Source organism: Neovison vison, chromosome 2 (genome assembly GCF_020171115.1).
Source record: "Neovison vison isolate M4711 chromosome 2, ASM_NN_V1, whole genome shotgun sequence".
Classification (NCBI taxonomy): Eukaryota; Metazoa; Chordata; class Mammalia; order Carnivora; family Mustelidae; genus Neogale; species Neogale vison.
In genome coordinates this window covers 7,590,243-7,616,601 of record NC_058092.1, presented here as the reverse complement: position 1 = coordinate 7,616,601, position 26,359 = coordinate 7,590,243, and the positions used below count along the sequence as shown (strand labels likewise).

The 26,359-nt window shown below is 46.5% G+C and overlaps 1 protein-coding gene across 1 annotated transcript in view; it reads right to left on the bottom strand.

Annotated features, from left to right (window-relative positions):
• PEX14 (peroxisomal biogenesis factor 14) overlaps positions 1-26,359 on the bottom strand; it is a 138,175-nt gene that overhangs the window by 86,903 nt on the left and 24,913 nt on the right. Inside the window, exon 3 of the mRNA XM_044237135.1 lies at positions 1,066-1,150. Within this exon, the coding sequence (XP_044093070.1) occupies positions 1,066-1,150 (85 nt within the window). The remainder of the gene's footprint in view (positions 1-1,065; positions 1,151-26,359) is intronic.

Sequence of the window (26,359 nt, the reverse complement as noted above, 5' to 3'; positions counted from 1 at the left end):
GCGATGCCGCCTGCAAATGCACAGCGCCCCTCACCAACTGGGTCACAGAGGCCAGCCCTAAGGCTACCTCCAAGCAGATGCCTGCAAGTGGAGAGCTTCAGGCTCGTTCTGCCCCGACCCCAAGGGTGCAGGCCTGGGACATGGTCCTGCGAGCATCTCTGCAGTGGGACGCCATGGGGCAGACCAAGGCAACGCCACCAAACCACTCCGGCTTCTATTCCAGCCACGGCTGACTTAAAGCTCACAACCTCGAATTCTGAAGCTGACATTCCAGCCCCTGAAGGAAAAAGAGTTTTGTTTGCCGGGGCTGGGCAGGGGGAGGGGGAGGAGGAGGAGGAGGAAGAAAACACTCCCCCCACCATAGTGTATAAAGGCCTCTACATAACTTTCCAGCTTTCTAGAAAATCAGATGTTCAAAGAGTAAAAAAGTCACATTCCTTTTTTTGTTTGTTGTGGGGTTTGCTTTGTATTTTACAGAACAAGAAAAAATCCTAAATTGCAACAGAGCCAGAAGAGATTCTTTCTGCTTTGGACAATATTGAATTTGTCAAGACCCATTTAATCCCTGCTTACAGAAATACCATGAAACCAGTAATTCACCACTTCAATCCGTAAATCAGACTGACCCCAAGCTCGACCTTAACCTGACCTTGTTTAGTCATCTCATTTCCCTCGTCCTTCAATTTCTTTCTTCCTGATTCTTTACTGAGGAGCTGACCTCCTAACCTAAAGCTAGTCACTGTGTAGCCAGGGTCGTATTAGCAGAGGAACGGACCAGTAGCAGAAGTCCTCCGGTCTTATCCAGTGGGCCTCTTCTTGCTGCCCACGCCGGGCTGTCCTGGGCTAAGCTGTTGGCCTTACATCTGGTGCTGGGTCATTCGGACAGTATCACCTCTCTGCTCCACTGTAAGGAAAGAAGCCTGCATTCCCACTGAGGGGGCTCCCCTCACCCCCACACCAACGGGACAGCGACAGAAGGTCCCTCCAGCAACACCAGGGCTTCCATCTGTCCCGTCCCCAGTCCCTTTCTGCAGGCCACGCTGCATGGCCATGGGGAACCTGTACCTTTCTTCTTAAGGAATGCTCTCCTGGTTGCAAGTGGGCTCTGGCGGACCCGGGAATTCTGCAGAAACTTCACTGCTGTGGCAATCTGGTCGGGGAGATAAAAGAGAGAGAAAAGTAAACTTCAATAGTCTGAATTTCAAGATTAAAAATCCCACCAGTTTATCCTAGGTCCACAGAAATAAGCACACTACTGTGGTCAAATATATAATCAGTTGTTTCTCACATTTAAAATCTACCTAAATAAGAGACTATGTCAGTTCCCACTGGCTTCCTGTATCTGTTTCTATCAAACCTAATCCCCTCAGCCTAGCTTTTAAGACCTGCCATAATCTTTTCCTTTTCTCCCTGTTCAAGCTGAATGCTCCTGCTCCTCGGCAGGTAGCCCTCTCCTGGAGATGCTCAGCCATGTTACGATCCTTGCGCTCGCGCTATGCCCTTGTTCTAAAAGGTCTCTCTTCTCGCCTCTACCAGTTTAAACATCACTCACACACACACACACGTACACATGTACACACACACACACACGCACGCACGCACACCAGCACGGCCCTTTTATAGCCTGTGCTAACTCCTCGAAGCCTTCCCTAAGTAAGCAAGCCATCTCTGATCTCCCTCTTCTCTTGGATTCTTTAATGCTCGTAGTGTGTACCATATAATTGAAGACATAATTATACTGTCTTCTAATGTTCAGGCCGCCTCCCCAACTACACTGCAAGCATCGGAGGAGAAGAGACCAAGCTGCCTCCACAGAGCCTGGCAAAGTGCTGAGCACAGACCGGCTGGGAAGGATTGCATAAGAGACGACGCACACGGCCATTCACACTGGTCCCTCTTATGCAACGGAGCTCGATACTGAAGAGCCTTCAAAGGACAAAGTTTGGGGTTTCATGGCTAAAAGCTGACAGACTGACAGATGCTCCCCCATCTCTGGTAATGATATTATTTAATGAAATCTTCATATCTGCAAATAAGCCAAGGAAGGGGTGGAAAGAAAACCACTGAAGGTATTAGTATTAGCCTTCGCACCACTCGGCACACACGATGCGTGTGTTTTGCACGTCACTTGTGTGCGCTCCATCCCAGGCACTACTGCAATGGGTGGGACACGACAACCTGCCCCACAGAGGAAAGGGGCCATTTTAAATGACTGGCATTGTTCATCTCATCAGCACCAAAAGAATAATACAGTCTCGCGTTACAGGTAAAGTCAACAGACCCCGGCGTGCACTCCCAAGCTGTTGAAAGAAAACATTTGTAAGGGACCAAATATAAGGAACTTTTCTAAGATCCTTCAGACTCGGGGTGGCAGCTATCCAGAGACTCAACACGAAGTACTGTGACTATCAAAGGACGACAACTCACAAGTATTCCCCTCATATTTTATATGAATTTAATCCTGAGACCAGCCAGACCTCTCTGGTAACAAAAGATATGAGGATAAATGGGGGGGGGGGGGCAGGTCAATTCCCTTATGTACCTTCCCCTGTAATCCCTCTGTTGGAGGCTGCCCGAGACATTCACCCTGAAGGATGAATTCAGGTGTCCCAGACCTTCAGATGCAGGCCTGGCGGCGATAAGATACATTCATGTTCCTGGAGACTGGCTGTAATCCGTCCAGCACTGAGAACCTCTTAGCGCCCATCATGAGCTGCGGTGGTAGCCAGCTCTGGACCAGAGAGGAACCGATGCTCCAGATTCTAGACACCCAACTCCGCATGCACCCCCCTCGGGTGGTACCAAATCTAAGAAAAATCTGATAGACATCGACAAAATGGATGCATTTTAATGAATCAGTGGGAGAAGGGAGAGAAAGAAGAGGAAAACAGAAGAGGGGAGGGGGACGGAGCGGCAGGGGAGAAGGTGGCCATGGGACAGGCGGAGAAAGCAGAGGAGCTGGACCAGAAGGGGAGGCAGAAGTGGGAAGAGGAGAAGTGGGAAGAGGACGTGGGGAAGGGGGAAGGTGAGAGACAAGAGGAAGAGACGCCCACGTCCAGGAAGGAGTGGACAGCTACACAGTCACAGGCCCCACGGGGTCAGTGGCCATTGGCCTGGTTCACATGGCTCGGGGATGACTGTTCTTCCTCTGGAGGAAAAACACACCTTCTACACACAAGACAATCACGGCACCAGTATCATGCGGCAGAGAGCGCGCGCTGGCGTGTGCACCAGGTGTCGGGGGAACGAGGATGAGCGGGCCTCAAGCAGCAGATATTAACGGCACGGCTCCTCTCATTTACCCATAGAAGCATCGACCTTTCCTTCATCCTTCCAAAATTTTCCATGACAGAGAAAGAAAACAGAATCCCACCACTAAAATGCACAGGTTTCACCTTGCTTTTTTAATATAGTCCTTGGTATATGCATTTCTGGTCAGAGAGCAAAGTTCTGATGGGTTTAATGGTGCACTCAATGCAGTGCTTGGCGCATTCCATCAATTTTTTTTTAAAAATTGCATCTCTTATTTCTTTAAATACATTAATCAGCCTAGTGTAGGCAAAACGGATCCATCGGACAATGCAATAAACATGAATTATCATCTATCCAACACGCATAATGGCTTAAAAATACATAATAGCAGGTGTAGTTTAAATGATTAGTTATTACACCTGTGGTGGGTCTGATTCAATTGGGAAAAATCATCTTTAATAGGTTAAAAGGTTTAGATCACCATGCTTTCCTTAAAGTGGCTGTAGAGAGGGAATGATGGAGTGCTCTGTCATTAGTAATTCATTTAAGAAAAACGTGGGGGATATAGCAAAGAACAGCATAAACGAGCGAATCCAATTTAAACATCAGGTAAAGTAGAAAACACCTTTTAAAAAAGCAAGATAAATGAATTCGGAAGGGAGATGAAATTGACGTATTTATTTTAACGGGAATTTGACAAAGTCCCGGCACACTTCAAACTTGCAAAAATATGAACAATTTCTTTTAAAGTTTCCATTCACTAATTTCAAGCCATATAAAATCATACTGCCAAACACCTACATAAAGTATATTTGGGGCTTGTTTATGTTCCTCTTGATCTTTGTCTGAAAATGCAGGCGACAGGCAAATCACATATTTAACAGCGGCGGTATCGCTACGCCAGATGCAAAAATATAAAGCATCCAAACTAACAGCCTCAACATAATGTGCTGAATAAGAAAGATACCCAGGGAAGCAGCTCCGCGTAAGTGTGAACACGGGAAAACCTTGCTCCGCCTTCACTAATTATTTCTTTGGCTACTCTTTACTCCTCCCGTCCCCCTACCCCACCCCACCGCCCGAGGCCCTGGCGCCGCAAAAGGGGGTAAAGGCCTGTCCAATCTGGAATTTTATATGCCCGCTGATTCATCTACAGATGGCCCAAGATTTCCTCCAAATCTTTACCCACAATGCAAGGATTTTAGCACACAATAACTGCCAGCGCCCCTCGCCACATCTTTCATTCACCCATTGTTGGACACTTTTCATTAACTTCATGAAGCAACTCAACTGACTCTTCCTCTGCAGAGCCCCACACACACAGCATGCTTTTGTTGGCCGCCGTGATGGGGTGCCTGCAGCCTGTCCTGTATTATCGTTTGATTTTCTAATTAGGAGATGAATGTGACTATTCATGGGTTATATTTGTGCCCAACGAAATTACATAAATTCAGGCCAAATCTTCCGCCTCAATGTCAAAGATGTAAAACGGAGACAGGAACTTTATTGCACATGTTGTGGGAGTGCAGCAAGCCAGGGAAAATTCTGGTGCAAAGCACCTGATGCCGCTGTGGGAAGCCACTCGCTGTTGAGCCCACGAGAAACGTGGAATCGGCGTTCCTTTCCCCTCCTCTTGCACCGAGAGTTCCTAATGAATGCACCTTGAATTACCAGGAGCTGGAGTCATAAAAATACAGGTGATGAACTCAGAAGAAAACAGAAGCAAAGTTTCTTGCCACTCCTATTCCTGTGACCCTATCTTCTTTCTGCCTCTTTCCCCCAAAAAGCAAAATAAAAACCACCCTGGCACCACCAACTCCTCAGTCTTGGTGAGATTTAGTCATTTTCCCTGTTTGTCACTAAAGTGACTGCCCACCTCCACATTGGGCGTGCCAGAGGGATCGCTGCATCCAGGAGGAAGAGGGGACTTGGGGCTGAATGTCCCTATGGACCCCAGATGATCAGCCAATCGCGAGATCCTTCTTTGAGAGCCCAGGATTTGTCACTGTAAATCAGTGGAATACGGTATACTCGGCGGCTATCTACAATGAACTATGTGCTGTTAAATGCACTGTGTAGGGTAAGTAATCCCTGGTGAGAAGAATCGAGGTTCTGGCAGTCCTCGCTGGAGAGGTGCTTCCCCTGTGTTCCCCACTCTCCTACAAAAGACCTGCACACTGTGATCTTCAGAACGCACACTTTATTTTCTGCACCAGGGGACGGGAGAACAGAGCTTGCCTAATAACGAGCCTGGGGTGTGAGGAAGCCTGAGCACTTTGCACCTGACATGTAAACCGGATGCATTGTCTCCAGTGACACTTATTTGGAATGCCACCAACTCCAGCACTCCTGTGTGCTACATACACATCTATCTCCTAAACTGTGAGCCTTCATTAGCCATTTTAAAATATTAAAAATATTCAAAAATTAATGACACCAACAACCAAAGCCAAGTCCTTTTTAACCCAGAGAGATCACAACCGGAGGGCAAAAGAAATGACCGATGTGCGGCCCGGAAACCCCACTCCCGAGGCTGCGCGGCCGCACGTGCGCTGCTCAGAAGATTAAATTGCCTGTGAAAGGTTCCTATGCTGGAGCTCTAAAGTAGATAGATACCCAGAATCCTGTTAACAAGCGTTAGACCAAAGCCAACGGGAGTTTTAACAAGGACTGACTTTAAAAGCTGGGTAGTACTGAGAATGAGAGCACCCTCTTCAAACAGAAATGCTGCATTTTAGTAAGAAATCAGTACTCTGTCAGGAGTTCCTTGACAAATACGGTCATCGGTGGCACAAGGAAATAGTTGCAAAGCAGCTGTTAATCAGAGAAACACATCGTAGAACGCTGATGCTAGCACTCGTGAAAAAATGCAACGGCTAATTATGAAGCTATATATCTCACTAAAGAGGCCGTGCTCCTTGAGATTCCAGGCAAAGCACTCTGAGATCCAGGGTCCTAGGACAACATAATTCTGGCTCTCGGCATCCAGAATCTTCTCTGATCTGCAGCCGCCCATCTCAGGCTCTTTCAAGCCTCCTCGCTCTCCTTCTAGCTAGGGAAGGGGCTGAGAAGGGGAACAGCCCTAGGAGCAGGGGCACCCGAGCCACACAGCGAGACGCTGCGCGAATGCACCCACCAGGGGTCAGATCCTAGACCAGAACGAAAGGAAATCTATGAGCCCGCAAAAGAAATTCAGAACCCTCGTTCTAAGTACGAAACGGGAGCAAATGAGTGTGAGCTCAGAACCGGGGGGGGGGCGCCCCCCCATCCTCCCCCCAGTCGCCCAAATGAAAAGAAAGAAGAAAAAGCAGCAGCAGTAAACATAAAAACTGAGACCGCTGCGTTTCAAATCCCACAGGGAGGAAGGGGGCCTGGCAGAAAGCCGCTCTGAAGAGTGCGAGGTGCCCTCGGAAGCCGAGGGGCTCGCAGGCAGGTGAGGGGAAAGTTAATATGCACAGGAAGGCTCGGTCAGCCAAAATTCAATACGATCCCGTCCGTGCAAGGCAAGGACAAGGAGGAACGAGGCTCCCCAAACCAGACTAGTGGGAGCGGGGGGAGGGGCGCCACGGAACGCACGGAGCAAAACCACTGGAATGGCAAGAGGGGAATAACCTTGAGGTGGACGCGCCGCTCGGGCAGCCCAAGCGCAGAGCCAAAGTGCCCCCTAGCCGGAGCCGGCGGCCGCGCAGGCCAGGGGCAGCCGCCCCGCTGACTCGCACAGCCCCAGTGAAGTGTTTTCACTCAGGGAAAATGAAATGTTTTGCAAGATGAAACAGAATGAAAATTGAGGTTTTAGGTAATTACTAGTTGGCATTTACATATCACGGGCTGGTTCAACACCTATTCATTTTCCTCTTTTATTTTCAATTTTTTAAAATTGCTCATTAAAAATGAACAGATGACAGTGACAGGAATTTTTTTTTTCACTCTTTCTCCTTCTCTGAGGGTTACAAAATCAAGAGGTACTTCTAGCCCATTTATCTACAGTTAACACACACAACACACACACACACACACACACAGAGGTATGTTTCATTTACATCAAGGGGGGAAAGGAGAGGGGGAAGTCAACAAAAGCCAGGAAGTTCAAAGCTAAAGACAGTGCGCTGTACTCGAGCCAGCCTCCTGCACCTGGGCAAGGAGTACGCTAGCAAGCGCCCCAGCACTCAAGCAGTTAAAGGAAGGAGCTTCTCTTTCAACTTGGAATTTCCTGGTTTTTGTCACTGTGTCCTTCCCATTGTTGATTTGGGTTCCAACCCTATACTAATTAAGCTTGTGGGCCCTAATTTCCTTTGTTTTACTTTCCTCTGTCCCTTTGTTTTTCACATTAAGGAAATAAAATGTATCTGGTAGGAGTGCATGAGAGTTGACATGATAGAACACAATATTTTTAAGGTCTGCTGTGTAAATCTGTATTTAGGGAATTCCAAAGCACGCATTATTGACCCTAGTCTCTCTTAAAACACATTGATATATGTAGTAAAAGCCTTTATGAAAAGTGGCAACGTTGTGTGCACCAAAACTACCTTTCAAAGTGAAATACCTCTGCATTTACATTTTTCTTCTTGGCCCGAGTTAAAAATATTGCATGAACTGCCTGTCACCATGTCATTGTTTTGTTATTTGATTAAACTAGTTCTTCCAGAAATGTGTGTGGAAATAAAAAGCATCTCAAGCCAACGTGCGTGGTTTACTCTCAAGTGACAGTGATTTCAGGGCGCGAGGTTGACTCTGGAGGGTACTCCGGTGCCAGCCTGCAGCCCACAGGGAGCTGGCGGCAGAGCTGAGAGCAGGAGCTATGCCGCCAGCTCGCCTGTCACCATGCCTGCCGCACACAGGGCCCGAGTGCACACGCTTGCCCGGGAGGAAATGAAAACCCTTGCTTCTGGGTTGAGAAGATCAAAGTTCCTTTTTAGGAAAGGTTGAGAAGGAAAAGAATTTTCTCCTTCAGGGAGAAAGAAAAGCAAATTTAAATGCCTTGTCCCCATGCATTCCCCACCTGAATTTAGATAGCAGCCCCTCTAATTTTTGATGCGACCAACAAAGCAGTTACCCAAAGAGGGGAGGAAAAAAGGATGACATTTGCCTTTTCCTTGGCTTTGAAATCCAACTGGCAGCAAATTGTTTGAAGTCCTGCTTAGAGAAGAAACTGTAATAGCCTCCATACTGAAAAGAGGAGGAAAATGCCATTATACACGGATCACGGTAGCAGTGACCTCAGCGCAGAAGGCAAACGAGCTGGCTGCAAGTCGGAGGTCCAGCCGGCGTGCCAGGAACAGAAATAAAAGGCTTATGTGCCAGAGATGTGTGGCAAGAGTTGGGTGCTCAGTCCCAAGAGATACCAAGAAAAGGCAAGGAGTTCAATTCCTTAACACGGTATCTTTCAACAGCTCCTTGACTGCTCCTTCTGCCAGTTTCCCTCGGTTCTGCATTTTCTATATTCCTCTAATTTCCTGCGCTGCTAAAGAGGAAGCAGAGAGCACCCAGGCTTCGTGTTGTAAAATTAATGAAGGTGTCAAGCTGTTGAGTTGAATCACTCCAAAGGAATGTAATGACTCAATGTCCAAGATGCTCCCTAGGAGAACTGTGAGCTCACTCAGTGACGGTGGCCGGTGACTCCAACACTAAAAATATGTAGCACTCAGTCCCCAGGACCTTCCTAATGATACCACTGCTTCTGCTTCCCTGTGCCTCTCCACTGCAAGCGGAATTTTCTGCTTTCTGAAGATGACGGCTCCCCAATGCCACTACTTCTCAGATGTGCCTCACGTCCCCCTACTTTTGAAGTCGGGGCCACACAGAGATTGGCAAAGCTCTCTCCAGTCATGCATTATCGAGATGTGGGACGACTAGAAAGGGGACAACGGTTATGGCATAGACAGAGATGGTAGAAGCTGGACACCGAGCAGATGACCATCAGGCCGTGTAGGACAGGGCCCCTTTAGGTTGGCTTAGCACCTTGGGCTCAGAGGGCAATGAGATGGGCTCCTGGATTCCACAGAAGAAAAGCCCTGGACCAAGAAATTCTGTCTACAGTCACCCCACATACAACACAACACTAAAACCTTCGAGGTATCACTAAAAGACACTCCTACCAGACATGCTACAAAAAAACTAGAAAGACATAATATTAAAAAATAGACTTGAATACAATAGAAACAGACATAGCCTAGAAACAGTTTGAATGCAAAGACAGCAAGAAAAGAGTTTAAAATGACAAATGGCATTATTTACAATAGCCAAGCTAGGAGACAACCTAAGTGTCCAATGGGTGAATGGATAAAGAAATTATTATGTGTGTTCTCCCTTTCTCTCTTTCTCCTTCTCTCTCCCTGCTCGCCTCCCCCACACACAAGTGCACACACGCATGGAGGAGTATTATACAGCCATAAAAGAAAAGAACAAAGTCTTGCCATCTGTGACAAGCTGGAAGAACTTCAAGGGTATTATGCCAAGTGAGGTCAGACAAAGACAAATACCATATAATCTCTGTTATATGTGGAATAAAAACAAACAAACAAATAAGGGACGCCTGAGTGGCTTAGTCAGTTAAGCGTCGGACTCCTGGTTTCAGCTTAGGTCAGGGTGGCAGGAGGGAGCTCCCTGTTGGGCTCCACACTCGGCAGGGAGTCTGCTTGGGATTTCCTCACCCTCTCCTTCTGTCCCTTCCCACTGCTCAAATAAATAAATAAAATTTTTAAACAACAGCAACAACACCACCACCATAAGCTCATAGATAGGGAGAGCAGATTAGTAGTTGCCAGAGACAGGGGCTGAAGGATAGAAGAAAACGTGTGAAGGGGGTAAAAATTTATTTTAAAAAAAGCATCTGGGGGGGTGCGTGGGTGGTTCAGTGGGTTCAAGCCTCTGCCTTCAGCTCAGATCATGATCTCAGGGTCCTGGGATCGAGCCCCGCATCAGGCTCTCTGCTCTGCAGGGAGCCTGCTTCCCCCTCTCTCTCTGCCTGCCTCTCTGCCTACTTGTGATCTCTGTCAAATAAATAGAATCTTTTTAAAAATTAAACAAAATAAAAAACAAAAAAAGAATCTGTGTTTCAGGTGTAGGACATAAGGTCATTGAAGGGCATGGGGGAAAATTACGAACGTACCTCAGGAAACAAGTGCAGACCGTAGTCTGAGGACTAAAGGAACCATACGTAAGCGCGGACGTGTGGTTAACACAGTTGTTTCCCAGGGAGTGCAAGTCAACAGTCCTGGTACCACTATACACGTGTACTGGGACTGAGCAAATAAGCAGATAGACGACGGACAGCGGTAAAAGAAGAGAGAAAACTGTTTTCGTAACAGAAGCAAGTATGCCTCTAGCTCTTCTTTAGTGCGATGCCACACACAAAAGGAGAGACAAAGTCTAGCTCTTTCCACACCGTGACATTATGCTGTACTTTTTTGCTTTTGTACTTGATCTGCCCTCTTTGCATAGAGCATTCCCTACTTAACCTACTGAATTAATTTGTACTCCTCCAAAACAAAAAAAGAAAAAAGAAAGAAAATAAAGAGGAATTTTCAGCTGGCCTGCCTGGACTCCATTCTAACTCACGTGCAATTGCCTTGGCCTTGAGACTGGATATTGCTTAACAGGATAGTGTGTTATTTGAAATATCTTGTATACAGGCTGCCCAGGTGGTACAGTCAGTTAAGCCTCTAACTCTTGGGTTTTGGCTCAGGTTATGATCTCAGGGTCATGAGATCGAACCCCGAGCACAGAGTCTGCTTCAGAGTCCCCCTCTCTCTCCCCCTGCCCCTCCTGCTCATGTTTGCTCTCTCTCTAATAAACAAATAAATCTTTTTTTAAATGTAAAATATTTTGCATACCAATAAATAAATAAATATAGAATGACAAACGTGGAAAGCATTTAAATCACCCTTACATCCGCTAGAGAGCCCAGGTAAGTAAACAGTTAACATCTGTACTAACAGAAGACCAAGTCCTAGTTTCTGCCATTAGTTTAGGTTCTTTTATAGCCTAAGAGGAAAAAAACAAAAGTGTGAGATCTAAAAGTATGATTCCTTATACTGGCACACTCAAAAATCTTCAAATTTGTAGTAAGATGATAGGGATTAGAAACAGTTTCTAGAAACGAGTGAAATGAAATCAGCTCCTCTCAGAGGAAAAGCACCCTCCTCCCCAAGCACACGAGCCCCAGAGAGCAGACAGGAATAGGCCGTCCACAGAGATGGGCCACATTGGTTGAACCGACTCTGGCTATCTGTCATCCATGAGAGATAAGAAACTTGGTGGCCAGCTTCTATCTTCTAAGAAAGGGATATCTGATGTAGGTCACGCTGCTGTAGCTGACTTTAGGAGGAACTTGTCGACGCCACAAGTACAGAATAGAGAAGCAAGTCAAGCTATGCCTCAGACACAGATGGGGAAAGAGACATCACTTTTCTTAGGTCTTCCCGAAGCACTGAAACAAGGGCTGTGGAACTCTCTTACCCCCACTGTCAGATTTGTACCCACAGGCCACTCAGAAAAGAGAGTGAATCAAACACTTGATAGTTGCCTCCTCTGATAAGCCCCAATTTAAAAACTTTTAGCTCAGCAAGGAAATCCACGGCTCACAGGAAGAATCAAATGGTAATTATCATGGCCTTGAACCATTCTGTTATCTTTCACTAAACATGGTGAACATTCCTATTATTAACAATGCTACCAATAAAAAATATATATGCCTTTAAAGATAAAAGATTCAAGAGAAGCCTACTAGACACCAGAGCCACCTTGGCCATGAGGCCCTCATTAGAGACCTCCCACCTCTGATGGACAGATCAAACGGAGGCTCTCTACACCCGACATCTGATGTTCTTACCAATCTTGGTCATCTAAAATGAGTACCTAATTTACTTACAATTAACGCAACATTTAAACAATTTTCACCATTAAGCAAATCAGTTCTGTTGAGCACCTTGCTCCTCCCCCTCTCAATCAACAGTAGCTCCTTTCCAATTCCTTCCAGCTCTGTCTGGGAAACAGAGAAGTTCACGTTTTGTTATCTGAAGGATTATGAATTACCATCTTGTTCTGCAACCTTCTTTGATTCTCCACGCCCCACCAGAAGGGTGAAATACTCTGAAATCACAAAAATCCCTACATTTCCTCAGTCTGGCAGAAGCTTCCTGAGACCTCGCTCACCGTTCTCTGCTCATTGTCCTTTCTCTCCCTATTCCTGCCTGTTTAAACACATGGACACAGAGTTATTAACTTTTACAGGAAAACCAAATAAAATAATGTCGAAGCAAAACTGCGGTGATGTCAGGCTGCAGCTAGCACCATTCATCTGTGGGAATCTGATTAGCGCCCGAGTGGCAGAGCTACCTGGAAAAGTGCTCACAATCAAATAAAAAAATGATACCAAAACATTAACCTGATGGCTAAAAACTCCACATTTAAACAGTTAAAGTAATAAAGGAGCTTTTATTGAGTATTTTTTATATTTCATTATGCCCCAAATTGACGAGGACTCCCGGATACATTTTCTAGACTTTTGGTTCCTCAAATCAAATGCTCTCTTGGACTTTTTTTTTTTTTTTTAACTAAAAGGAAACAGCATTTCTTGTAAATTTGAATGAAAGGATTAAAGCTTCTCCTACAATATCGATATCAGCCTTGAGTGCAAACACAGCCAAACAGTGCAACAAACAGAAACCATTTTTGGTTTTATGTACTTTCATCTGGACCTGCTCCTAGCCAGCAGAGAGGTTTTCTCCATGACTTTACCTTGCACAAACCCTGTATTTCCTCATTCACCCACATTCTGCTCAAAATTGGTAAGGAACGGAACCTGGTAGGATGGCAGGATAGAAAGCAGGCTGGGTCTCAAGACACCTGCACTCCGAGTCCAGCCCTAACACTAACATGTCCTCAGACCCGGCCTCTCGAGTCCCACTCTGGCCGTAGAGTCATTCCTTCATTTCCGTAAAATGAGAGCTTATGCAGACACCTTCTGGACCCTTCTGCCATCCACTCTACCACTTCTCAGCTGACTCCCAGAGGCGGCAGGTCTGTTGTGATACCTCACCCTGGGATACGGGCTCGGTCAAGGAGGGTCAAGGATAAGACCCAACCCTTCTGGAGCTCAGCTCTTTAATCTCACCCAAATCAAAAAAGGGGGGGGGGCAAGAAAACCAACAGAGAAGAGGAAGGAGAGAAGGAAAAGGGGGGAAAATCGCCACTGTCAAAAAAGAAATGACAGATTCCACTTATTTTGGACCTAGCAAAGCTTTACTCACACCACTTACTTACAACTGAATTTACATACAGGCTTAGTTATCTGATAGCCATTTGCAGTTTTAATACTGTAAATGAGAAAAGAGAAACAAGCTAGCTAACAGAGATATACTTAGGGGACAAAGACCAGACCGTGGAAGAAGCCTAGCAACAAATGTCAAGAGAGAAACATCTATAGAAAGCAAATAAAAAACTCAAAAAGTTTATCAGTTGGGGGTCATTCGGCATAGGGGGAGTCATACAACATGTCTACAGCCCAACCGTTTTTGAAAGCAGAGCTACACTTGTAACACAATATAAACATTTATATCTACAATGGCGATACTGAGTCATGAGGACTAAATTACATTCCAGATCCTCTGCCTAATAAAGTAAGAAAGTATATAACCCATTTTATGTCATTCCCAGCCCAAAGTTTCAAAGTGTTTTGTTTGGATCCGGATGGCCATCTCCCTGTGCCTGTCCAAAATGACTCATCCAGGAGGGAGCAAGAGATGGTGGTTTTCCTGGACTAAACAAGAACAGTTTTTATTCAAGTCGGATTAGGAAGCAGGAAGCCCAAGACTAAATAATGACTCGTGGCTGAGCACCCACCGGTTCCACACAGCACACCAGGCACTTACAAAACCAGGTACAACAAGCGGAGATGTGGCTTTTGCTGTTACAATCCAGGAGAAGGAAAGGGGTCAAAAGGGATCTTAGGCCATCTGGTCCCTCATATGACCTAAGACTCCCCTCTCTTCAACAACCTAGACAAATGATCATGGGCTTCCACTTCAATGCTTACAGATAAAATAAGAGAAACAAGAAAACACACTCTCAAGAGGCTGTCAATTCATTTTCAGGAGTCTTTTTTTTTTTTTTTTTTTAAAGTAATCTCTACATCCAATGTGGGGCTCAGACTCACACCCCTGAGACCAACAGTCCCATCCTCTACTGACTAAGAAGGCCAGGTGCCCCTCAGGAGTCCTTCCTTAAACATAGCTGAAATCTACTTTCCTGAGCCTTCTATCCATTCGGCCCCAGTTCTCTGTAGGAGAACAATAACAGATCTAGTTTTTGAAACAACGCTGGGTGAGAAATTAGGAAAGGCCTCTGTCACTTGGCTATCTTTTCCATAAAAGCATCTCCCTTACTCTGCTTATTAACTAAATGTGAACACCAGTTTCACTGTATAACAGCTTCATGAATTCTGCTCTTAAGCCTGGTAAGAGCAGCCTTGCCCTTTGTGGGAGGGCCAAGGCTACACCTGTAATGTCAGAATGCATTAGCAATAATAAAGGCCACAGTAATGCAAGAGACGACTTCATATACACGTCACTCCCGAATGGCTAAATTCAATCAAATACGGCAATGCTTCCTACAATGCTCTGATCACTGGGGCCAGCGCACGTGACGTGGACCCACTTACTGGAAGCTGCTGGAAGCAGAAAGTGAGCGCTCTGCTGTAAGGGACGGGTTTTTACCAGCCCGTAAATGGTTTGGCCTCCTCCTTTCCCAGGCATTACCTAGAAATTCATTTAACGTCTAAAGACTATAAATGTAAAAAACTTCACAAGGCTAAAAGGAAGCACACGAAGAGAAGGGCAAAAAGGCAGAGCAGTGCCCTCTTGCCCTTTCTGACAGACAAAGGATTCTTAAAGGGCAAAGAGTAAGCTCTGATAAGGAGGGATCGTCAACGAAGCAGAGCCAAACTTGACCTGGTTCTAATTCTAACTCAGTCACCAACTTCTTTGGTAACTTTCCAAGAGGTGCTTACCTTTCCTGTTTCTACTTCCTCATCTGTAAAATGGAACTAAGGCTGCCCAGAGACGTGCCGAAGTGTCACATGGAAAAATAAGTTAGCATTTATACCACACTTTTGATCTTCAAAGTAAGATTATTAGACTATAAACTAGAGTAGATGTGGTTTGAAAAATCTTTTAAAAACCGAAAATAAAGCATGCAAGCAAATTCAGAGAAACAAAACGGGCTGACGTCACCTCCCACCAGCCAATGCCTCTACCTCCAGAGGCACCGACTTTCTGCCCTAATCTGCATCTGCATGTGGAGACAAAGGTGTAAGAACGTTTTATTGCGAAAAATGGGAGGGGGTGAAAAGGGAGAAAGAAGGTTCCAGGAAAGGCGATTAAGAGAATGTCAGAGGCAAGAGACTAGAGGAGAGGCAAGGGAGGGGGAAGAAGGAATAGGGAACATCGAGAAATCAAGAGCGGGCAAATCCCATCCCCTGGAAGCACAGGAAGAACAGGAAGGGAGGAAGAAAGAGAAAACCGGAGAAATGGAAAAAGCAAACATTGAGGGAGCAAATATGAAAAGTGTGTCCTGTTTAAAAAAAAAAAAAAAAAAGCAAGACAGTCAAAAGTAAAAGCTAAAAACTAAAAATTTAAAAAAAAAAAAAAGAAGAAGAAGAAGAGTAGGAGGAGGAGCAGAGGATAAAAAAAAGAGCAGAGGATAGAAAAGGAGAGCATGAAGCTTTCCGGAGTCTGTCTGGAAACCAGAAAGCTGGAGGAGAGATCATTAGCAAGTCCACAGTGCGTCTACAGCAATACCGCGCGGGTCAATTCATTTAACGCTGCCCTGTACATTTACAGAAAAGTACCTCTGATATAATAAAGACTCATAAACACGCAGAAATTGGGTTAGACCCGTTTCGAATTCCTGCCAAACAATGGTTCAGAAAAATGAAGCTCTATTTTAATTAGCTGAATTCGCGAGTGATTTGATAACAGCAGATGCTGTCTGGATGCTTTCAGCTTGATGGGTTCCACATATATGAACTTAGAGTGGTTTTGATGCAATTAGGTATTTCTTTCTGCTCCAACATGCCAGGCCCGAGGACCTGAGCCTATGTGTAGCCCCCTGCACGTTACTAGATTAATCTACATGTCAATATTTCAAATCACAAAGATGAGAAAAGCAGCCACATAAGGTAAGTAGAAAAGTCATGTTTAAAAGTCACTGGTAGGTAGAAGAAGACACTCTCACAACGAATTTTTCTTTCCACTGGGGAAAGAGAAGTTGGGGAGCTGAGAAAAAGCCACACAGGGCAGCACCTGTAACAATCATTTACCACCAAAGCTGGAACACAACACACGGCTTACTTCCAATTTTGCGATTCTAGTCCGGCGTTACGGCAAAGGATTAGCCGCCTAATGCACAGCCCGACCTGGGACTAAGTGGCCTTCAAAACGTTCTTTGTAATCAGGCATCCTATTATAACCCGGAGGACCGGTGCTGAGACAGGCCCCGGTGTTCAGGACCGCAACCATGCAAGTCCAAGTATTTTCACCAGGTGCTTTCAAGCTGGGCACCTACTGCCCCCTCTCTCCCTTTTAAGCACTCTCTCTTCCAAAGAGCGTTCTGTTCACTTTTCCCCAAAGCACTCACTGCCCTCTACTAGGGCCACTTAGAGCACCACCACCCACAACGCAGAGCTACTAAAGGACCCGCACAGAGCGAGAGCAGCTTCCAGCCCTGGGACTTGCCTAATAGGAGGACCTGATCTGTTCATTACCCGCCAGTTTGTCACGCCTGGGCTGAGAAGGGGAGGAGGATGAAAGGGGGGGGGGGCGTGAGGAAGCTCTCTACTAGGTGGTGCGCTACTCTTCCTGAAATTCTGAATTAGGCTTTCAAAATCACTCACCCCCTGTTGGACGACATGTAGTAGAGAGGATGGGAAAGAGAAACAAGAGTTTTGGCTGTGTTTTGGCTCATTTGGACAGAGCAGGGGCACCGGAACCCCACCACTACCACCGCACGCACACAGGGAGACACACACACCCTCATTCTCTCCCCGAGAGGACAAAACGGACATAATGACCTTCACACCATCTCCCCTTTGCCGGCGCTAACAAGCTGAGCCCTGTAAATCAAGGATGAAATCCCTGTGCCAGGAAAGCAAGGGAGAAGCATTTCTTCTGTAAAGAGCCCAAAGATGCCGCCTGCTTCTGAATCAGCACTTCAGGGCAAGTGTTTGGAAGGCAGGAAGCTCGATGCCAGCGAGTGAAGGAAAAATAGGTATTTATTATATGTAGTAGGCCTTCTTCAAAAGTTATTTATTTCACAAAACCACTCTGCTAAATAGAGGTTTCAATCTAATTGGAATTGCAATCTGCATATTGTAAATGCAGCAAATGACAGCCTTCGAGACTTTTCTTCTCCTCCACAGTTTATGGGTTCACTAGATTTCCCAGTATACGCACATAAGCGAATGGAAGAAAAGAGTACAGAAGGTTATCTTTTAACATTTACATATATATATATCTGTGTGTATTTATTCATTAAAAATATTTCCTCAGCCTCTTGTAATTCCCAAAGGAGAGGCAGAGGGTCCATACTGTGAAATGGGATAACGTTTGCAAGACCCCCAAAAAGTCGGCCAATAAGGACAAAGGAGGCTCACAGAGGCCTCAGGTTAGTGTGTCTCAGCCGTGTGTTTGGCCGCACAGGTGTCTAGTGAGACCTCACTCACCGCCTGCCTCCTCTTTCCTTCTTGGGGGAAGTGAGTGAGGGACCCCTACATATACTCATTTCCCCCCTCCTATCCATATTCCAAATTAGCTGTGTTAATTAATAGAGATGCAAACAGTCACGGTCCAAAATAAAGGCTTTTAACAAGAAGTAAGAAGAGACCTTATAAATCAAACAGAAAAATTTAAAAAAAAAAAAGAAAAGGAGAGAGAGAGAGAGAAAAAAACCACCCAAAGCAAAAGGTCAACCTACAAATAATTAAGGAAATGAGAAAGAAAAGGGACAGGTCAGGACTTCCCACAAAGGTCTGAAGTTTTCTGTTTATACCTCTGGGTTCACATCAAAAAGTGATTTATGGCAGAGGGGACACTGTTCTGGGGAAGAGAAGGAGGCACAGAGATTCTAGAGTCCCACACATGCCTAGGAGTGCTCTCCCTATATCGAATTCAAAATAACTTCCTATTCCCTTCTCCCTCACAAGTTTCAAGAAAGAAGTCACTTAATTTTTTCAAACACTGCATCCCTAGAATCCAAAGATACCCTTTGCTTCCTTAAAAACAAAGCATCTAATTTATACTTTTTGCCTCCATACTCTGACAATACCAGCCTGTCACAGGGTGTAAATTTCATCCCCCATAATAATCACAGTAACAATAATAAATAAATAAAAATCAGAGCTTCAGCTTCCCATTTTAAAAAAAAAAAAAAAAAAGACAGAGTAAATATGAATTTAAAGGGGAATTCTGCCAAAACCTGAACCTCCCAAATCTGGTTCAGCCACATTCTTGCCCACAGCCTGTACTTCTCGGTGCCTCCCTAACATTTTTCAAAATGCAGCTGCACAGACCTCTTAAAAATTCAGATTTCTAGCACCTATAATTACAGGGCGCTCGAGCCAGGCTCCTTTAATTAATGAACCTGACTCCTCACTCTTCAAAGGAAATCTGCATAAGGGATATATCACAGGGGTGAACTGACCCCCAATCAGCGCTATCTGCTCACTCCGCCTGCCGGCAGCCAGCACTATGCACCTCCAACAAGAGAGTGAGGTGGTGTCCCCTCCCCTCCTCCCATCACCTCTGCTACACATCCCAATCTGGCACAAGCATATTATGCGGTTAAGGCCATAAAACATTTCGTGAAACTTAAGGGAAGAGAAGGAAGCCTCCCTGGGTGTGACCAGGGAGAATTAGATTAGATTTAACCCAGAGAGAATTAGATTCCCCCTGATCCGAGTGCTCCCCGATTTCACTTTCTTCCCTGCGCCAGGATGAAGAGGGGAGTGCCAGCAGGAAAGACAGCCACTATTCACGAGTCCAGTCTCCAGTCGACAAGCAACAGAGGGACCAGGCCTGGGCTTTGAAAACTCTGAAAAGAAATAAACAAAACAGACCTGGGATCGACATCTCATCCCGAAGCTGAGAAGAAACTGGCCAGGAAGGCCATGCCTCTTTAAGGCAAAACAGGTGGGGAAGGGTCATGACCTGAAGACTCTGTTCACAAGGTATGGAGAAGAACCTGTGTACGTCACAAGGGTGAGAAGATGACCTCAAGATGTCTTCCCAGGCGTTCCTCACCCATTCCTGACACTTCTCCCTTCAAAACCAACACCTGATTACCAGTTTTTAAAGAACTGGTTTTCCTGGGGCGCCTGGGTGGCTCGGTGGGTTAAAGTCTCTGCCTTCGGCTCAGGTCATGATCTCAGGGTCCTGAGGGTCCCACATTGGGCTCTCTGCTCAGCAGGGAGCCTGCTTCACTGTGCCCCCACCCCGCAACCCCTGCCCGCTTCTCCGCCTACTTGTGATCTCTGTCAAATAAATAAATAAACTCTTTAAAAAAAAAACAAAACAAAACTGGTTTTCCTTCTGGCTGTCTGGGCAGCACAGCCCAACGCTGTGTGTACGGTCCCCACACCAGGACAGCCACTGCTGGTCCTGAGAACGGTCACGAGCTGGCTTGTAACCACGATCACTGGTCGCTGGAGAGCAGGCTGCCTTTGGCTGCAAGAGAGCCTGGAAATGGTTGCAAACAAACCCACAGATGCCAGAAAAGACAAGGCCTAGGTCAAATCAAGATGACCCCCGGTCAAGTTTCAGGTAAGAGATCGGAGATCCAGGTGAGAGTCCCTAACGGATCTGGCAATCACGAAAACAGGTTCTGTCTGGTCACTACCATCTGATAACCACTTCTCAAGGGTCCCTCAGGCCCACGGCAAACCCAGGGGAGCAAACCTGTGTCACTGACCCAGTGAACACACCTCCTCCACAGGTGGAGAAAAAGTTCTCAGACTCTGTGCCCGGGAATGCACTTGCTGTGGTTCTGCCAGTTTCGCATGTGATTCGGGCTCTCAAACGATGCTGGGGAGCTACCGGGAAACAGCAGCAGGCCGAACAAATGAACACTTGGCTTCCGAGTTTTTCCTAGGGCACTCTACAGTGCAGATGCCAAAGACTGAATCCAGTCATTGTGTATTCTGCCAGAAAAAGGGGGCTTTAACTTTCCAGCATTTCTGCTGTTGTGAATACGATTTTGGAAGACAGGGGAACAAAACAGTAACATCAATCTCTCCGGTGGTTAAACCCTCAAATCGAAGAGAGGCACAAGCAGTCACCGACAGTGAGTCTAAGAGCATGGCACCTGTCTTGTTTCCTGGCGGGGCGACCTGTGGCCTTCATGCCCAACACCCAGCTGCCGACACCATCCATCACTGCTGCACTCCCATCAGATCTGTCCCCAAATCCATCAGCGCACTGCGACCCGGCCCCACTGACTGCGGGGCTGCGGGGGAGGTCCGGGCTGAGCGCGCCGCCAGATGATAAGAACAAGCACTTCTGTATTCCCAGACACAAGCAGCCAGAGCTGGGTGAAGGATTTTTTTTAATTTGGCTTGGTTTTCCAACCAAGACACTCTCAGAGTTCACTGGTTTTTGAAGTGGAAGCATTTGATTTTCAAACAAACAATTAGAAGCACAGAACTAGTGAGAACACGGAATTGAGGATGAAGGTCGGGACATATGAAAATGCAGGGCTGGGAGGCAGCTGAGCCCAGAAAGGCCCAGGGATTCTTGGCCTGGGAACTCACACCAGCAAGCCAGGCACTCTCTTCCCAGGGTGTCTCGAGGGGAAATCACCCATCGATCCTAGGACACACGCGTTCTAGGACCAATCCCTTACCTCAGAACAGCCTCTGCCTCAAATTCCTGCTTGCGCTTTAATGTTTAAATTATTAAATGCATTAATGTATTTACATTATTCAAGTCTTATGTGCATTTTTCTGAGATAATTTATGTATAAGAGTTTGAATGTCCATGACTGTTAATGTCTACAACCCTTCCTGTTCATTATTGATTCTGGAAGAAAAAAAAAAAAGTCAAGAGTTTTAATGCCTTATTTTTAATGTATTAAGAGTCTGAATAAGTGCATTCTCTTTTTTCTTTTGTAATTTCATAATTTAAGTAGTGCATTTATTAAACTGACACAGTATGAATTGTGGTGAAGCCTGGCACGGCTCCACGCTTGCCGGAGCAGCTGGAGGAGCACGTCCGCTCCTCCGAGACGAGGCAGCAGCTTGGCGCTCAGCACACTTCCCACCTCCACGAGGCCAGGACAGGCAGCGGAGGAGCTGCAGGCACTCACCGAATTTAGACGATGCTAGGAGATTTCTCTTCCTCTGTTTTCAAGCTCTTGCCCAAACCCCCTCTCCTCGTTCAATAAGGGTTTCCAGAATGCTGTTGAGTGGGCTCTTTCTATGAAGGCGGAAGTTTTCTATTCAGGGGAAGTCCTCACCCTGCGTGCTCCAGGTGATAGCCAAACTGGCCATCTGCACACAGTTTTCAAGAACAATATAAATGTCAGGGCTTAACACAGCAAAAACAAGCAAAAAAAACAACTTTCTACGACGGGGGTGGAGAGGGTGTCTCAGAAGGCAGCCAAACAACTCAAAGACAACACCTCCAACTTGAGCAGAACTTCGTGTGAGATCCAGTTTCCCCAGCCCGAAAGCCCTCTTTCAACTACAGCCAACAGAGCGACAGTGACACCCAATGGCCTGTTGGTTCAATCCCAACTGAGCATTCCCTGTGGCTCTCCCAGAGATGGGTCTCAGGCCCAGAGTTCCTGCCCAAACGCAGAAGCTCCAAAGAAACTCAGATATCAGGTAGTCATCAAGAAACTGAATTGCTGGGGCGCCTGGGTGGCTCAGTGGGTTAAAGCCTCTGCCTTCAGTTCAGGTCACGATCCCAGGGTCCCCGGCTCTCTGCTCAGCAAGGAGCCTGCTTCCCTTCCTCTCTGCCTGCCTCTCTTCCTACTTGTGATCTCTATCAAAAAAATAAATAAAAATCTTTAAAGAAACTGAATTGCTAATGGATAAATTTCCTGCCATTACACGGAGTACATATACACACCGCGTGTGGTAATACACATGTGTGCAAACTACAGAGAACACACATCAGTGCAGTCTCTTTCTGACAGCGGATGTGAGCACAGGTGTGCACGCACACACACACCGATGCACAAGGCAGGGACTCCGCCGCACTGTACAAGTCAACTTGAAGTGGGAGAAAGGATGCCACAAGTTGTATGCTGCTGTTTTAGAACCTGACTCTGTTTCTAATGTCATACGTGTACATGTACACACCTCTCATACGTATACATCATATGTGTTTTTAATATATCTTCTCCCTTTCTTTTTTTTCCCCTGTTTCCTTCTTTTCTTTTTTCTTCTTTTCTTTTTGGCTACTCATTACCATTCTTTAACTGTTACAATTTATATCAGCATATAATGTTAAATAATTACAGGGAGCAGAGCTCACTCTAGTGAGGATATAAACGCGCTGTGGGAATCTACAGATTTAAACAAATAACACTCGCAGCAGGGGGTGAGCGGATGAATTAGCATTAATATCCTGCCTGGGAGATCCCAGTGCACTGGTACTGCTTAAATACAGATCTTTTCTGTAACAGTCAATATGACAGCTCCCGGCAATACGGCCCCTTTCCCTTTCCCAGTCAATATAGCAGCCAGTGAAAATAGAAACGTCCCTGTAGCAATCAATATAGCAGCCAGCTAAAATAAACCCTTCCCTTTTAAGGGCTATATAATAGTCAGCTAAATGGAAGAATTGGCACCCCTGCTGGATAGCTCAGCAGAGAAGCCATGAGCACTAAATGATCCTTCTGCTTCTCCAGCAGGCCCTGCCCAGGAAGGGAGAAATCATCCATAGGCAGGGAATGTGGGGGGAGCCTGCAACGGACACTTGGCAGCCTGCTCCTGGTCCCGAGGAGTAAATGTCCGGGTCATACACAGGCTTTCCAGGCACCTCTCGTTGAGGTTTAATTAAAATGGCCAGAAACTCTGGAATCCTTGCTCAAAGGTCAGCTGGAACAGGGGAACATCTGTCTCCAGTGGGGAATGAGAGTATCTTGATGTGAAGCCCGTGCCCCCCGCCCCCGCCCCATTCCTGCCCGCCCACTCCCGCCCTACTCCCACCTTAGCCCCAGAAGAGAAGAGTATTAAGTTAACAGCCTGTGGTTTTCTGTTTTCTGGCGGTCGTGTTGGAATCAGACATCCAGCCAAGTGGGTGAGAAACAGAGCATCTATGTTGAATGCCACCCAGCAGACAGATATACAGAACTCATTTTTAAAACTCACAGCCATCAATCTATTAAATATTATAACGATGGCCCATTTCCCCCACCCTGCCCTGATTCCCAACTTGGGAAATACTCTCCTTCCTTGGACACATATAGGAAAGAAGTTTAATTATAACAGACTTCAGAGGATGGCTCACTCTGAAGGCCAAAACAGACCAAAAGCCTTTAAAAGAAGAAGAAAAACAACAAGGAGTATCCGATTAAGAGAAGTTCCTGCACATCTGCAGTTTTTGCTCCTTTTCATTCTAACTAGCTCCTTCTAAAATTAGCTCAGTTGGATTTAGGGATCTGACCAACACGGAACAGAACCACTGACACCAGTGCAGGCCTCCAACCGACAATCCTGAAGTTAATGCTGGGATTCTGCTATGCTCCAAAGCAGATGAACCTCGGGGACCCACCCCACCTTCATTAAAATTCCACAATCTGTCTGCCATCCTTTGGGGGAATCCACTGAGGGTCCCCGTTTCCCTGGCCAGGTGTTTAACACCCAGTGATGTTCATGTCATCAATCAGGTGACTCAGCCAAGTGCCACGGTATCAGAAACTGCTGGAAAAAAGATCCTGCAAGTCCTGGCTTGAGAGCTCAGGTCCTTAAAAATTTAGATCCCAACATCCCACCTAAGCTATAGGACTCAGCAGGTGCCCTTGACTTCAGGAATTCCAGTTAAATGACATCGTGGAGCAAAAACGGCTGGCATGCTCGCTCAAGGCCTCTCACGGAAATCAGCACTTTGCTGAGGGAGACCGGTACCTGGTCCCCCAGTCAGTCGTAGGAAATCCTGTGCTCTCACCATGATTGTGGCACCCAGAAGGGCGGAGATGGGTATGTGGGCAGAGCCAGGATGTACCCACTGTGCAAAACGTAGATTCACGACAGGTGAGTAGCTGTTATGATCCGACATGGCGCTCAGCTTCGCGAGCCGCCGCCAACGAGGACGTCATAAACTCTGACGTGCGCAGATGTTTGTTTCGAAGTCTAAGCCCCACACAAAAACTGGAGGGTGTAGACTCTCAAAGCGGTGGCGGGAGAGAGAGCAGCGTGATGTGAGCCGACTGCCTCGACTGCAGAGGCCTTGACAGCCCTCAAAAGGCGGAGAGGGAAGGCAGGGCGGAGGGGAGAGAGAGAGAGAGAGTAATGAAAGAGAAACAAAGTAGGAAAGGGAAGGAGAAAGGAGAGGCATGAGAGAAAAGATGAGAGATAACCCAAGAGGAAACAAACTGAAAAAGAAAGACGGAAAGCTCACTTTGGCATTTACAGTTTAAAGCTTTCAGGGCATTTTACGAAATGACAGTTACAATAAAACAAACAGATCGGTGAGTCATCCGGTTTCCAACTTCTGAGTCAAAAGGGGCTGTTTCTAGACAAACCGCAGAGCGGCCCTGCTGCCCGCACACTCGCGACGCCGATCACAGCGACGGAACAGGATGTGCAGAGAGGACAGGGCGGTGGGAGTGAGCACGGTCTTGGCTGGTCCCAGTGTCACTGCGAATAAAGACTGTCAAGATTTAAACCATAATAATGGAAAGGCTATAAAGGTCTCAGCTCTAATGTTTCCTCTGATGTTCCCTGTCATAAATGCCCGCTTTATGTTGCTTACGTGGCAACGATACACTACACAACCGCGGATGTAGGCACCAGTGGGAGCCTCGCACCCTGAGATCCCATCGGAGCCAGGCAGCAGCTGTGCTCTCCGGCTCCCGGGCACATCGCCACCGACCGAAGTGAGTCTACGCACGCTTGCACGTGTACACACACACACACACACACACACATTCCACAGAAATGTACTGAGCGCCTACTTCCTGCCCAGAGCAGAGCTATGAGGATGTTTTCCCAACCCACAGAGGCGTCAGCATGATGCCTAGGTGCCAAGTACCCAGGAGACAAACGAACGAAATACGCATTCTGCTTGGAAATTCGGCCGCACGACGTGGGGACCCCCATGCCATGTCTGCACCTGACGGCCTTCCCCCAGAGCTCGGTAACCAACGGTGAGATGCAACTCTCCCCCCCTCCTGGGCCTCCTCTCATACAAATCAGATAAACACTCGAAAAGGGGACGAAACTGGGCACCCACAAAGACTTGCCTTTACTTGGACTCAGCAGACCAAACTACAGAAAAGCACTAATTTCAAGAGCATCTTTTATCTGCAGCCTGCTGCCTCACCATTCTAGGCCCACAGGGAACCGCAAAGAAAAACAGAAACAAAACCTATGTTAATACTTCACAGACATAACAAAGATACAGGAAATAATAAGAAGACCAAGACGGACGTGAGAACCACTCGCAGGGAGAAATGAAGTGAAGCTGACATCTGTAAATCAGGGAAACCATGTGCAGCAATTAGGAAAGCCAAGGTACAAAATTAGGAAAGGCCTGTTGCCGTCAAGCCCCGCCCGGTGGCAGATACGGAGGGATAACTCACATTTGCTAGGTGGGCAGCCAGTGGCAACCACAAACCATCACGGGGCTGTCTTCCCTGTTGATCTATAATTGGCGAGTCTGTGATAGAGCTACCAATTATCTTTAGGCCCCCTGTATTTAGTTCACAGACAAAGGGAAGCAGGAGAGACCAGTTAGTAATGAGTAAGTAATGACCACTAAAATACATTGTATTTTACGGAGCTGCTTCAGCAGGAAAAGCCATTCGGAAAATAAAAAGTGAAAGAATAAAAATAAGCTAGAGAAACTCAATTTTCTTCTCCCTTCCTCCCAAAGCCACACTTAGGATA